The sequence below is a fragment of the Anastrepha ludens genome, chromosome 2 (assembly GCF_028408465.1).
Source record: "Anastrepha ludens isolate Willacy chromosome 2, idAnaLude1.1, whole genome shotgun sequence".
NCBI lineage: Eukaryota > Metazoa > Arthropoda > Insecta > Diptera > Tephritidae > Anastrepha > Anastrepha ludens.
Genome location: NC_071498.1, coordinates 26,836,028 through 26,851,824, shown reverse-complemented (window position 1 = coordinate 26,851,824; position 15,797 = coordinate 26,836,028). Strand labels below are relative to the sequence as shown.

Below are 15,797 nucleotides of genomic sequence, written 5' to 3'. Positions count from 1 at the left end.
GGACTTAGTAGGCAATTGAGTAGTAAAGTCCTCTCTCGACAAACAAAACTAATACTTTATAAGGCTCTCATCATGCCCATCATAACGTATGGCGCTGAAGAGGCGCCCCTTGGAGTGTTTAAGAGAGAGATTATGCGGAAGATGTTTAGACCTTTGCACGATGGTGACGGCGAGCAACGCAGGCGATGGAACCATGAGCTGTATGATCTTTACGGCGACATACACATAGCGCAGCGAATAAATTTCAGCGGCTGCGTTGTCCAAGTCATGTCGTCCGAATGGAGACAAACGCTTCAGCTCTGAAAGTATTCGATGCGGTACCAATAAAATACCTTCTCGGTAGCAAAGAGGTCCCATTTACCTTTTGTAGCTCCAAACAGTGTGCACATACATGTTCCCCTATTTTCTCTGTTCTTCTTACATGAAATTTATTTCGAGAACCGTATCGGATTGTGACAGACTCTATAATTATATTCCCCGCGTTTCAATTGCTGTTTAATTTTTAAAGTAGGAAGATGTTTACGAGAATCATTTACCGTTCGGCATATACCTTTCTCCATCGAAAATCGACCAGCGCTTCGAGGCTGTTATAATAATTGTCAAAGTACATCTCATTTTAAAATCTAAACAAACCCCAGCAGAAGCTCACTTTGTCGGCACCTCTATATTCTCTTTTCGTTGGCTTTTTCAGCATAAACTGCTTTAAAAAGTTTCTAGCTTTAAATTATATCGTCAAAGCAACTTTTTCTGTATGATTTTGTGTTTTGTGTTTGTTTTATAAAAAAAAATGGGTAAATATTTTCAACACCCACAATGAAGCTGAGAATGGGATAACTTTGGATTAAACGCATTCAAAGACTTTCCTTTGATAAAACTTTTGATTCAGACATAAAGTGAACATCTATACACACATGTAAGTGTAAGTACCCGGATATTATTTTCAGCTTGGAAGAGTAATCGCAATAAATAACTCGTAGGAACAGCAAAGAGGTTAATGTTAGTATGCTTTTAGGAGATTTAATTTAACTTTATTGTGTTCTATTTGACTTTGCCATAAACGATTTTTAATGTAGTTAGCAAAATATAAAAGTGTGTGTATGGCAAATACACGTATTGTGACTTTTATAGTGGGCTTTTTTAATACAATGCCAAGATACAAAGTGGTGTAGTGTTATACAGCTTTGATTCGTATGATTCGGTATTATCTATTGTTACGCTTCCAAACAAAATCTTTATAACGCTGCTTTCACAGCATAACAGTAATTTTTATTCGAAACGTGTGTTAATGCAGTAAATAAAAAGTTGTAATGAATGTTCCTCAGCTATTCCTCCTATGTTTATCAACTATTCTGCCCATCGTATATGGAAACAAAGACGGTATGTAAATTATTCAGTGATATTTTGACAAATATAATATATGGAGGTATATAAGTACGTACATATGTACATACATCAATAAAAGCTAAAGTTGATGCTGACAGTCATTACATTCAAAGATAGTTTCAAAATATACCTATACTTCAATTATATGACAATGATAAAAGAGTAATCAAGGTTTTAAAAAAAAAAAAATGCAGAATATAAATAAATCTTTGTAAACCTCAGTTTTTTTATATTTGGATTTCGTAGCGAATCTGTCAAAATTAAAACTTTCTTAGTTTACTCCAAGGCGCATTTATTAAAGGTGGTGGCGCTAGACCAACAACAAAGTATTGGGAAACTTGAAAACAAATAATGAATTCGCCTTGTTTCATTCCGGGCTGACAGCTACATGGATACAGCGAAAGAAGAAAAACAAATCAGCTGATTTACCAACACCACCTTTAATAGATTCGCCTTGCTTTACTCCAAATCAAAAAATCTGTCAAAATTTATTTACGGTTTATGTCTGTTGACACAAACGCAGTGTTGCCACTATTACAACATTGAACGTGAGCACTCTTACTTATTATTTCAGGCCTTTTTAACTGATCATGTAAATATTTATATATCTCACAGCTACGATTTGAATTTTTTTCAAGATATCAAGAAAAAGGTCTTTTGATTGTTCAGATGCAATGTTTTCCAATATAATAACTATACTAAAACAATAGTCGAGGTCGATAGTCTATGAGAAATATCTCCCATACCACTGATTGCACAAATATCAGCAAAAAGGGGGGCTATATCTTGTAGAACACTGATCAGGTTAATTTGTTCGCGCCCAAATCAGCTTTACTAGTAGATAAGCCTTGAACGAAACTAGTCCATCATGCCTCTATGCATATCAAACGTTGCCCTCTTACTGAAGTGTGCAGAACAATACGAGTAACTTCGGATGGGTAGTCTTAATTCTTAAGTTATACATCAGGAGCAAGAAGCTTAAAATGTTTTATAGCTTCATCTGATGAGGACTACGAACATTCTTTTAAAGGACAATTTATTCGAACTTATGTAACTCTCCCTTCAGATAGGCAATCGGGGGCAAGGACAGCCCTGTCAAAACAAGCTGAAGTAGTAGCACCCAAAGTGGCATCGACGCCATGGCTCAGCTATTGATACCTAATGCTCGTCCTTCTGACAGTACCACTGCCTCGGACAGTACTTACCACCGGAAACATGTTTGTGCCTGGTGGTTTGGATCTAGCCGAGAAACAGTGAGAACCACGGGGGGATCCTCCATCTCCGAGCATGTGGAGAATACCAGAGCGGATAGTGCAAACCATCACATGAAAGGGAAATGGCTGATACCAAAACATCATAGCTGTCTCCGACCCTGGGCGCCAATGGGGCCAACGGAGAGATGGAGACGTCTTTCGCAGAAACAGTGAAAGAATGGTACGTTAGGGTAGTTCGTTCCCACGATGGAGCAGTCTCCCAAGTAAACTGAGACCAGTTAACAGGAATTTATGGAGGGATATCCTAAAGGTGGAAGGATCTACACGATTCAGGATGGTTTCACTCCCGCAGCAAACTGATAACATGTGCAGATCAAAAGTTCGTGGGTCTTTACACTATTGCCTTCAACCGTGTAGGGGAGCTCTGACCACGTTTAATGCTTGATTCCCGAATAAACAAGATCTTTCACTACTTCGAAATTATCAACTATCAACAATAGTTTGCATCGCTTCCTTGCTGAGCTTAGAAAACGAAGAGCTAACAGAGCAGTTGTTAACGCCGATGATGTCATACACTGCAGAAATTATATGCCTTAAGTTCTGCAGCTCGCACAATCTTTCCCAGATCTGGTTAAAGAAATCACACGACATAAGTCGAACTATCTGCGGACTTCTTTGGTATCGAAAGCTCGAAGAGGTCCCTCCAAACTCTGACGGAGCTGCTGGTACTGCTGAGTATTAGTTTTGCAAATCCAGCCATTGCGGCATATAGGCAACTCTTTCTCGAAAGCCGCTTTAAAATTTACGAGAAATTTGTGTGTGCCGATTTGCCTTTCATAGATCTCTAACACGACTTAACGTGTAATGAATATCTGGTCAATTGTGGATTTTCTAGATCTAAAGATCAGTATTGTTTAATCAGTTGGTTGATGGTGAGCTTCAGTCGTGATATAAACTGGTCTCTGTCGGCCAGCATCTCAAGCTCTTCGCACTCACGTATTTCGGTTCTTCTTTAGAATAACACGTTTTTCTTCTGTTCAACTCCCGGTAGCGATCCCACACGGCTCGTATTGCTCCCATTTGCGGCAGAGCCATATAAGGAGGGTCCCTTCTTATGCGGTACGCAGAGAATGTGGCTCCGAACATTCTTTGTGTAGTTATGCGTACGTTTATTTGTTGCACAGAGGCATGTGCGAATCTTGGCTGCAACAAGATAATGATGCAAGTTAACGTTGAGTCTTGGGATTGTACGTACATTTGTATCCCTATTCACTCGTTTATCTCCATAGTGTGTCGTTGCTGATGGTGTTCGGCCAGAATATTCTACAGATAATGCTGAGGTATTAGTTGACGAAAGATTGCAGCCTCTGCGTGATGGTGTTAGAGCCCAGGCATGTTTTACTTTCGTACAACACTTCCGACTTTACACATGAGCTGAATATTCGCAGTTTATAGCGCCTGGAGATTTGTGAACTCGCCCCTACTGTATGCATTCACCCCGTTCTTGCTTTGTTTATCCTGCAATTGACATATTCGTCTGCTATGATAGTTGCAGCCGAGGTAGAAGCTTTTGTTAAATTCCACCGGGCAACGGTCAACCATTATATGGCTTGCTTATTATGGATGGCTCTCACAGCCATCGTCTTGGCGATGTTGACCTTCAGTCCGACAGTGTGTGCCAGGGCGGCTAGTCTGTCCCCCTTCGCTTGCATGTCAGAAAATGTAAGAGAGGGGAGGCAGACGTTATCGGCAAGATCCAGGTCCTCTAGATGTGTGGTGAAACTCCATATGGCGCCTCTTTTGTGCAGTGTCAATTTGCTCATAACGTAGTCTACGACGATGGCGAAGAGAAGGGGCGACCGAGGACAACCTTCCTTTACGCCTGCGTTGGTGGTGGATGGGTCGCTGATGTCGCCAGCCATATAGATTTGATTGATCGGATACCTTTTTAAAGTCAACGAACAGCATGTAAAGCTGGTAGCGCCACTCGACTGATTGCTCTAGAGTGTTGGCTTGGTCAACACAGCGTCGGTGAGGGCAAAATTCAGTTTGCTCGTCCCTTAAGGAGCATCCGATACATTGGAGTCCGCTTTGTATGATCGTGGCTAGAATTTTGTAGGAATCTCCCGAATGTGTGACCAGAAGTCCCTTCCTTAACCACCCTGGTATTCAAGTCACTAAACATGATTTTTATGTTATGCTGAGGGCAGCAGTTATAGGAACGTTCGAGGCGCATAGAAGCAGTCTTTGGTCACATGGGGCGTGAGAGCAAACGAACATGTTGAAGTTATAAGTTGCAAAATAATTCTACATTTTTCAAGGACCTGTTCACAACGGTATTATAATTTCGTTCGCATAATGGTTATATGTAATAGCATAAAGAAATCGAGATATATATATAGGTATATATATGGCAACACTGCCAGTGCCTTATAACTATCAAAGTCTTTTTCAGTATTTCCAGTACCTACATTATTCAAGGACGATATATTACCAGGTTTAGCAGACCATTGTTCTGCTCTGAGCGAATTTGACAGAGTCAGCGGATGAGCTGATGGGATGTGTATAACAAAATTTAGTTTGTGTTAGTGATATACGAAAAAAATTAACCAATGGCACTTTGTTGCCATCTGAACAACGACTGTTTGGACGAGTGTGTGAATACATGCGAAATGGTCGTGCAGAGTTGAGCTGCTGAATCTCCCGAATGACATGTCAGCCAAAGTTCCCCTCACAATTTCCTTCTTCACCATAGTTAAATAGCAAACCTGGTAATCTATCATCCTTGGGTTTGGCCATCAGCTATGGTGAAAAACATAATTGTGAGAGTATCGTCGGCTGCCACATCATCGGGGACTCCATACCAGAATTCAGCCCGCTTATTTCACACGTATTCACACATTCGTATAATCAGTCGTTTTGCAGACAGCAACGAAGTTCAGCGAGTGATGGCTCATTCTTTCAAATCTTTTTACCGTGTATGTTATTTGTTTAAAATAAACATCCGATGTAGATTAGCGAGCTATCGAGCGCCTTACTAACTAAAAATACTCCGAACTACTACAACTTCTAGATGGCGAGCAAATTGGTGATCGCACCGCTTCATATTTTTTCTGCGACCTTCGTAGTCTTTGCCCAAACGTTTCGGACAACGTGATTAAAGCAAACGCGCCCGTGATTGGCAATATAGCCTTATACCTCACTAGAAGATCCTAGCCGCCTAGCTGATACAATTCACAAGGTAATCCTAAACGTTTCACCCTACATTCCTGTATTTCCGAAGAAAAGTAGCTACGCGCCGGAATCTCACATTACACACATCGTATAAGGAACTCACATAGTAATGGCAGACAACAAAATCCACAACCTCGTGGCAGACGTAGCTTGTAACACAGTCGCATGCTGTTGTCGACAGATGGCCTATGTTTTCACCACAAAAAATTTGGCACTGAAGCTTGACGATACCTATTCGGATGCAAGCTTCGAGAAAACACGAAAGAAAGTCTATAAAGGCTGTAACTCTGTAAGACTCTCCAATTGCAACATCGCACCGCCTCTGTTTGACAAATCGCATCTCTTTGCCACAATTTCTCGACCATCTAAAACTCCTTGGTCATCCCCATTGCATTTCGCGTCTAAAATGAACGGCAAATCGCGGGGTTTTGTGATTATCGAGCGCGCACTGCCCAGCAGGTACCATGTGCGATATTTAGAAGGCTTCGGTACTAACTTGCACAATAAAAGAATATTTCTTTGCATAGATCTCGTCAGAGCGTTTAATTAAATTCCAGTCGCTGAACAAGACATTAAAAAAAAACGCAATTCTCACATCCTTTCGAGTTGTTTTAGTTCTCGTTCATATCTTTTGCATTCAGAAATGCGGCGCAAATGTTCCCAAATTTATTGACGATCTTCTCGTCGCTTCAGATGATGAGCTGCAATATCTCAAAGACTTAAAAACTTTCAACGCCTTGAACACTGCTGACAGGTAATCAATAAAACAAAGTCTTTTTTCGGAGAACCCGAAGCAAAATTTCGTGGTCATCAGATTTCAAGTAGTCATATTAAGCCACTGCCCGAAATAGTCGGTGCGATCCGACAACTAAAGCCACCAAATTACGCAGTCTCATTGGAATTGGTAACTTCTAGCGGAAATTTATCAAAAACGCGGCGAAGGTACTCGCTCCACCGAACGAACCATTAGCTGGACCGGTTGATAAAAAATCACATCCTGAAGAATGGAAGGAATCACTTAAAGATTCATTGGAGCTATCAAAAGAGGGCCTAGCAACCGCTTACTTTCTTTAGCTGGGCGCTACCAGACTCAATACACATGCTTTCAACTTACGATCGCAATATACGATGCTGTGAAACATTTTCGGTATGTGTTCGAGGGCCGAAATATTGTGATCCATACTGACCATAAACCGCTGCAGTATGTTTTTAAACGCATTCAGCGCGCGGTACACCACCGCTATTCCACCGAATCAATTTTATAGATCAATTCACCACATAAATAAAACACCTCAGTGGGCAGAACAATACAGTTGCCCGTGGTTAGCTGATACTCAGAAAAGTGACGCAGACTTTCAACAGCTTATCGCTAACCCTAACTCGACGCTTGACTTGAAAAATCTGAATTTTTCAGAGCATCATATTATAGTAGCTTATACTGCGATTTATCCGGGATACGATGTTTACAGAAGCTTTTAACTAGCCGATATATCTGGCTCGAGTTTATAGCAAAATGGGCGTAGAGAAGTATTTTGAGTGTCCCCTCACTGCTCATCTTCCAACACCTCGATACCCTATAGGAGTGGATTTTTTCGAGTGAAGGCGTCTAAACCTCGCGCACTCATGGCAACCTTCGCCACTTTCGCAGACTCTTCTTAATAATTTTTGCTTAGCTTTCCTCATTTCGGAGTTGTACAGTACCCATTCCAAGGCAACTTAATCCTTATTACTCTATTAAAAAGGCGCTTAACGGAACCCTGGAAAGTCCACCATTGTCCAGATATCCACAATGCGCCAAGTCTTGGATAAGACCCATGAAAGGGTAATCGACACACACCATTTTTTCGTCGACTTCAAAGCTGCATTCGAAAGTACGGAAAGGAGTTACCTATATGCTGCGATAGTTTTAGTTCTTTTCTGTTTGTCCTGATTCCAGAAATACCCGTACTACTTAGCCACAACTCCTGGATTTGCATTTAGCAGATCAGTGCTTGTCAGAAAGGTCCCTAAGACTTCTCTACCCTAACCACATTCCAGTTGTGCATGGGAAGTTTAGGACTGCAATAGCGGAGAATTTCCTCTTTCTCCTCCGGATCGAAAGGTTCACATAGCCTCTTGCCAACAACTGCACCGTTCAGTCTTTTTTGTTTGTGATGTTATTTGTGGCTCAATTGGTTGTTTCGAAATTCTCGAACAGATAAACTTTAACATTTCCTACTGCTGAAAAGGAACTGTGGTTTATTAACGTGCCACATTTGCAAATAAAGAAATAGAAAACAGCCACATTAAAAGCCGCCCATTTGTTGGTTTTACTCATGGTACACTTATTCGACAATTCCACATCCCTACTGCACTCTCAGAATATTTGCATCGAATATAAAATGGTGACTATTGGCTTGTCGAGTTAAAGTGGTCACTACGGCGCCGGTGGGGAAATATGAAAGTGTATGTTCTTTGGGCGCAAATTTTTTAAGCCTTTAACGTAGCATCCTCTTCAAGCATTACGCCAATTTTTCCCATGCGGGTTGACACAATAGTTGAATCCCAAATGTATTCAAGCATTACGCCAATTTTTTCCCATGCGGGTTGGCATAATAGTTGAATCCCAACACCAATTATTTTTGTACTCTTTCACAATCAAAAATCTTAGCAAACTTCCTGGTCTTTCTTTTGCGCCCACGAAATTTTTCCCGTTGTCCAATAACCACACCGGATTAATGAAATTTCGGATTGCACGTATCCGTACTCAGTTCGGACAAAGTAAATTTAAATGAAAATTTTTACGAATAGGCGAGATCTTGCATTGATTGTCAACGTCATGTTACAACACCAGCCAGATTCCTGTTACTATCTCAGTGGTTCGACCACATATACATATGTTGATCTCATTACGCTGCCCCTTCCAAAGCTTTTCGCCAATACCTAACAATAATCAACCGTTGTTTTGTATTGCGAAGGGGAGGGAGCTGACGTCAGAGTAAAGTAACTGTTTTTTAATGGCGCCACCTCCAGTTCTCAGACACCTGACATTGGGACCTCAAATCGGGAGGAACAAAAACGATGCCACGACCCATCAATCATTTACAGTGGGCTGAACTCGCTATTAATGTTGCGTTCATCCTTAGATGCCTTGCTATCGGTAAATCGACACATTATACTGCCTGCGAGATCTGTTGTAATTGCCGAAGGGCACTGAAACGAAAAAACATCTGATCATCGTGTAAAATGATTAATAATTGTACCACAGAATGTCAAGAAGTGCGAATTGTTCTGTTGATATGGCGCGTCGTTGCAAAACGTTGGCTCTAAACTTTTTCGCAATGAAAGGCCGAACCTTTGCAGTTGAGTAGTCGCAGTAAACTTTCTTTAAACTAAAGGGAGGAACAAACTGTGTGCATTTTAATGAATGAGCGATGTTACCTGACGGGATCGCTTGTAGTTTGGTATCTCTTCTTTGGTTGTGTGCTAATTTTTTATAAATGAACGGCAGATGACGTCAATAAGTCACATTAAATCCGCTGCAGATTTGTATATTCCTACCCCGTGACGAATATCTATCGTAATCTGGGACTTAAAATCCATTTGTTTTGTTTTATGGTCAGACATTTTATCTTGTTGTTTACGGAAAGTGAACAGCAATTTTTTTGGTCGATGTATACAGGGCTAATTCAACTATCGACCAGATTGCAGCGCCAAGCAAAGAGCAGTCAACTCGTGATTATATGTAAGTGAAAAAACTTAGTGACTTAATTTCGTTATCGAAAATTTCATTTGGAACTGTGCCGGCAAGGAAATTTCCGTGTCGACCCTGATGGACAGTTCAGAGTCCGGAAGAGAACGCGGAAGCATGACAGCGTTAGTCAGTTTTTGCAGAATTCAAAGTTGTAGTTTGTCTCATCCATCCATACGAGAAGTGTCACGCCATTATGCTGGTATGTTGCGTCTTGCGCGTTGTGCTTCCACAGCACATAACTGGATAGTTTCATATGAAACACAAAACCTGACAGGTGTTTGGTACACCATGAAACAAAAAGTGTTGAAATAAATATGAGTATTGGGTAATTAAAATAACTAACTTTGTCGTATGTATTGCAAGTTGGCACACCTACTTTATTTGCTGCGACAAAATTGAAATGAAAAGTGCGAATGATTATAGATATTCTACCTACATATGCACTTTTGATAAACAAATAATATATATGTATATATAATATTATATTGAATATGAAATAAAAATGTATGAATATAAAAATACAGTCTTTCAGACATTCTTCTTATAATTTATAAATATTATATTTACAGTGCCATCTTATCAAATAGAAGCAATTAGTGGTGAGACCATACATTTACCCTGCAACGCAACAACTAACTCTGGTGATGAAGTCATTCTAATACTTTGGTATCGAGAGGGTAAAGGCACTCCTATATACAGGTAAAGTTAAAAACCCATCAGTAAAAATATATTATGTCGACGCCATGAAAAATTGTCTTATTTCTAAACGATTTTAATATAATATTTTTATTTATTACATACAGCAATAGTAAAATAAAAAAATACAATATTAAATAGGATTAATCTCTTCAAATACACTATACAACGCAAACAAAATAATAATATCAGTGCTGACGAGTGAATTACCATTTATCCTGCACCGTTAATTAATCCCTAATTAGCGTTAAGATTTCTAGCGGAAAGAAAAGTTTTTGGAAGTTTTTGTAGTTACCCTCTTGCTCTTACACTTTTATGGATACGTAGAAATTAAGCTAGAGACACAAAGTTGTTGTTTACTGCTGTTGTTGTTAGCTCATGTCGTCAGGAATTGTCATGCCAAGAATAATACAGGGTCCGGCACTCGAAATGTAACCAACTTTAGACCTCTCGCGCGTGATGCCCGTGCATCATCTATCTGTTAGTTGGCTAAATGATAGTCCAGAGTATTGTTTACAAATGCGCGGAGGCATTTTGCCGAGAGTAAACGCGAAAGAAGAAAATCAGTAATGGATTTTAAACATAATAGCGTGATTGCGTTATACATATATGGCTGGAAAATCGCAACCAGCGATTGTTCGTGAGCTCGAGCACCTTAAAGTAAATAATGTTTTTTTTTATCGCACCATTACTCGTTACAATGATACTGGTAGTATCGCGAAACGCCATGGAGGTGGTCATCAAAACACTGCAACGTCAAGTGAAATGGTTCAAAAAGTTAAGAAGCGACTTGAGCGAAATCACCGTCGAAGTGTCAATCAAATGGCAAAAAGAACTGAAAATATCTAACCGTAGCATCCGCCGCATACTGAAAAATGATCTCAAAGTCAAGCCTTACAAGATCCAAAAGGCGCATGATCTCACACCAAAGCAGCAACAAGTCAGACTTGAGAGAACGAAGGAGTTGCCTCGCTTGGTCGAAAGCGGTAAATTCCCAAACATTGTGTTTTCTAACGACAAAGTTTTTTAAATTGAGCAATTCGTAAACTCACAAAACGATAAGGTTTGTTTGACTGACCGTTCATACGAGAATTTGAGTCATCGATCGATGTTATTGGTACAGGTACAGGTAATTGTTTGGGCCGCTGTAACCGCAGATGGGCGCTCTCCAATCGTTTTCATCAAGCCTGGCGTCAAGGTAAATGAGTAATATTATCGGGAAAGTATTACTTTGAAGCCGTGGGCAGACAAATATTTTGGTGACAGACCATTGTCATTTCAACAGGACTCGGCATCGTCTCACAAAGCTCAAGCGTTCCAAGAATGGCTAAAAAACAACGTTCCGAACTTCATAACGTCCACACAATGGCTCCCAAATTCACCAGACGTGAATCCGATGGATTATTCTCTTTGGGTAATTTTGGAGAGCAAGGTCCGAACTAAAAGATTCACCAGTCTCGATTCGCTGAAAAAAGACATGGTCCGCGAGTGAGCCAAAATATCTGCAAGTCACATTCGGACAGCTTGCGATTTATTTCTGTACCGTCTCAAGGCCATAGTCAAAGCAAAAGGTGGTCACATCGAGCAAAAGTAAATTCATTCTTAATTTTGTATTATTTTCGCACATTTTTTACTTTTTATTGAATAAAAGTAATTTTTTAAACTAAATTTATGGCCTTTTTAATTGGTTATACTTCGAGTTCCGGACCCTGTAGAATGAAAGGTTATGCGCTGGGACTTGCTGTGATGTCAGAAGCAGAGCAGTACGGATTGGAGGTAAAGCAGGACTGTCAAAATCATATGAAAATGCAAGAGTAACTCGAATTATAAGCAAATTTGGGAGCATTTGCATAAAATTGTAAAATATTTTTTTTTATTAATTTATTATGAAAAAATATTAGAAGAAATAAGTAAATAAATATGTATGTCGTGAATATATGTAACCAAAAGTAACTAGAAGTTGCCTAAAAGGCTAAAAGGAAAAACTGTGAACCAAAATATCTAAATAAAAGCGAAGTGGTTTTGTGTTCTCAATTATAATTTTTTTTATTGCAAAATATTAAAATAGATTTGATACATAATAAAATTTAAGTAACAATTTTAGTGAACGTGTAAATAGTGAGGGCTGGATTGCCGGCATATTACTAATCCCCTTTTTTCGCTTGTCTGGTTTGCATTTCTTGCACATTTTTACTTTTCTTCTAAATTTTCTTTCTTTAACTTCACATCCAAGCAGTTGACTTTCAAACTCAAACCAGAAACGATAGCAACACGTTGAAGGAGAGTCCTATTATTACTGATAAGCGCGCGACTGATAATTAGCAACTCGCAACGATGGAATTCACCGCCACCAGCTTAACAGCGGAGAAGTTTAACAGAGAGAAGTTAACAGAGCTGAGCGTAGTAAGGAAGAATAGCAGAATTACTTTTCTCATAAATGTAAACTACTCTGGCTCAGCTGTTAGCTTTTGTAGACAATAAACAATAGATTTCAAATTTTAATATACGAGAATATTCAACAAATTTGCTACTTATTTTTCATTTTTAGGATTTGTATGAAATTTTCTTAAATATACTTATATATACATATTTATCATATTTATGCATTGTTATGACTTCCATTTGTGGAACAACATCAAGACGCACACCACAAATAGGAGGAGGAGCTCGGCCAAACACCTAACAGTGTACGCGCCAATTATTTATTTTTTTTTTATGACTTCTTTACATATATTGATAAAATCTTATAAAATCATGATAAATGTTATGAGTTGAGTCAACTTTTAAAATATGTACACAACAAAAAAAACATAAATATGCAAGGATGATATATTTACAAGGATTGGTCATTAACTATGGTGAAAAAGAGGATTGTGAGGGGAACTTCGGCTGCCATGTCGCAGGACATTCGGCACCAAATTCTGCACAATCTTTTCACATGTATCACTCTCGCTCAATCAGTCGTTGTTCAGGTAGCAATGAAGCAACATAATTAAAGACTGTGTTAATTTTTTTCGTATATCACTAACACAATCTTAGTTTTTTCGTAAGCAATCCGCATCGTGATCCCAGTTACGTCAGCCAATCAGCTGATTCTGTTCAATTCGCTGAGAGCCGGATAACGGTCTGTTATTGGCCACACCTTCTCAAATCTTTTCACCATAGAATTTACCAAAGCTTATACAAATATGGCATAAATATATATATTTTCGTTTTATTTACTTATTTATTTATTCATTTATTTAGTATGGAACGTAAACTTAAGACGTAAACTTAAAACTAATAGTCAGATATAAAGGGCAGTACATCTATATACAGCTTCTTATGAATTACATTTAAGACTTGAGGAAAGTGTTAAGAAGAGAAAGATTTTTAGAACTAAACACTGTGACATTTCAAATTGCTATTTTATGTATATTATGGGCATAAAGTACGTATAAAAAGTAATCATGTGATTGAACACACAAATATTTTTGTTAACCTTACAAATTTTTATATGCGAAACGAATTATTATTGTAATAATTTTTGTTTTTTTAAAAGATACATGAAAAATAAATTTGAATTTCTTTTCCAAAATCGTTGTTTTGTTTTAGATTTTTGTTGGTTAGGTACGAAATTTTGCCAATTGTTTTCACTTGTTTTTGAGTTTTTGATATAAAGGGTGTTTTTTTTAGAGGTTAGGTTTTCAAGATGAAATAAAACGTATATAATTTAATGTTATGGCCAAGAATTTAGCTTTATTATAAAGATAAGGGTTTGCCATTATGTTTTAAAAATGATTTCGGGCAAGTGGCCGCTGCGGCTGGCTCGAATAAATTCCAGCCGAGAGGCCCAATTTTCGACCACTTTTTGCAGCAATTGGGGCCGTATGTCAGCAATAACGCGCCGAATATTCTCTTCCAAGACGTCAATCGTCTCGGGCTTATCTGCGTAGACAAGCGACTTCACATAGCCCCACAAGAAATAGTCCAGCGGTGTTATATCGCACGATCTTGGAGGCCACGCCACAGGTCCACGGCGCGAGATAATGCGCTCACCAAAAGTTTCCTTCAATAAATCGATTGTTGCATTGGCTGTATGGCATGTAGCGCCGTCTTGTTGGAACCAAAGGTCGTCCACATCAACATGGTCCAATTCAGGCACGAAAAAGTCATTAATCGTGGCTCTATAGCGCTCTCCATTGACTGTAACATTATGGCCGGCTTCATTTTTAAAGAAATATGGACCAATGATTCCCTCTGCCCATAGAGCACACCAAACAGTGACTTTTTGAGGATGTAACGGCGTCTCAGCAATGGCTTGTGGATTATGTTCACTCCAAATGCGACAATTTTGCTTATTGACATACCCATTCAACCAAAAGGGAGCTTCATCGCTAAAAACATTTTCTTGCGAAAATCGGGATCGGTGGCCATCTCGTTTTGGGCCCATTCACCGAACGTGCGACGCGCTTGATGGTCGTTCGGCTTCAATTCTTGCACGAGTTGGATTTTGTAAGCCCGCAAACCAAGATCCTTCCGCAAAATCTTCCATAAAGTGGATGGGCACATCTCCAATTGCTGCGCGCGATGGCGGATGGACTCATTCGGGTCTTCTTCGATACTCTGCTCCACAGCAGCAATAGCGTCTTCGGTGCACACTGTACGACGTTTCTGAGGATGCGTATTATCCACTAAAGCAAACGTGGTGCGAAACCGATCCATGGTTAATCGAATTAGTGACTCTGATGGACGATTATGTCGACCGAATATTGGACGCAGCGCGCGATGCGTCGCGCGAATCGAACCATTTGTTTTCGTAACAAATTTGCACGATTTGCAAACGTTGTTCAGGTGTAAGTCTATTTATTATGAAATGGCAAACCAAACTGAGCATAAATCAAGTGACAGCTGTCAAAAAGACCATCTACGAAAAAAGTAGTGCCAACTTGAAAACCTAACCTCTAAAAAAATACTAACTTTTCATTGGACACATCACATACATTTTTTCCTTGCAATATCTTAAAAAATGCAAAATCATGGCGCAAAATAAATTTGCATGATTAATTTTGCATTATTTTGTCTATTCTAAACTTTGAACATACAGAATTATGACCTAAAGGAATTTAGGATGTTTAGAGTTTGTTTTACATTTTTTCCAGTGCAAATAACTCCTGCACCAAGATTGCTCCAGAAGCATATTGGAGTTAGGATCTTGCCCGATTTGCAGGCAATTCGTTGAAGGCACATATGTGAGTTCTAAAAAAACCCTATACTGGAATGCAAATTTGATTTTCAAGCTATTCAGATTCGAAGGTAATAGAGTGGAAGAAATGCAAGCCATATTGTGGCCAAGATATGATTAGGATGATTGATGGGGGGATGAGTGTAGTTGGCAGGATTGAGTGGGTTGGCAGGATCGTTGGATGTCAATTATTACACAGCGTATGCAAACTTCCGAAAAAATTAGTATGCTTAAAAGGGGTGGATTACAACCAAAGGCACTAGCAGACAAAGAAGAAGATTGCATCATAAATTGGGTGGCAGAAAATTACACA

General features: G+C 39.2%; 1 protein-coding gene across 2 annotated transcripts in view; it reads left to right on the top strand.

Moving 5' to 3' along the window:
• The first annotated feature begins 643 nt into the window (after positions 1-643).
• LOC128866307 (nephrin) overlaps positions 644-15,797 on the top strand; it is a 74,028-nt gene continuing 58,874 nt past the window's right edge. For both annotated transcript variants that reach the window (XM_054106933.1, XM_054106924.1), the window contains exons 1-2: positions 644-1,377; positions 10,134-10,263. In XM_054106933.1, coding sequence (XP_053962908.1) covers positions 1,308-1,377; positions 10,134-10,263 — 200 coding nt within the window. In that variant the 5' untranslated portion in view covers positions 644-1,307. The remainder of the gene's footprint in view (positions 1,378-10,133; positions 10,264-15,797) is intronic.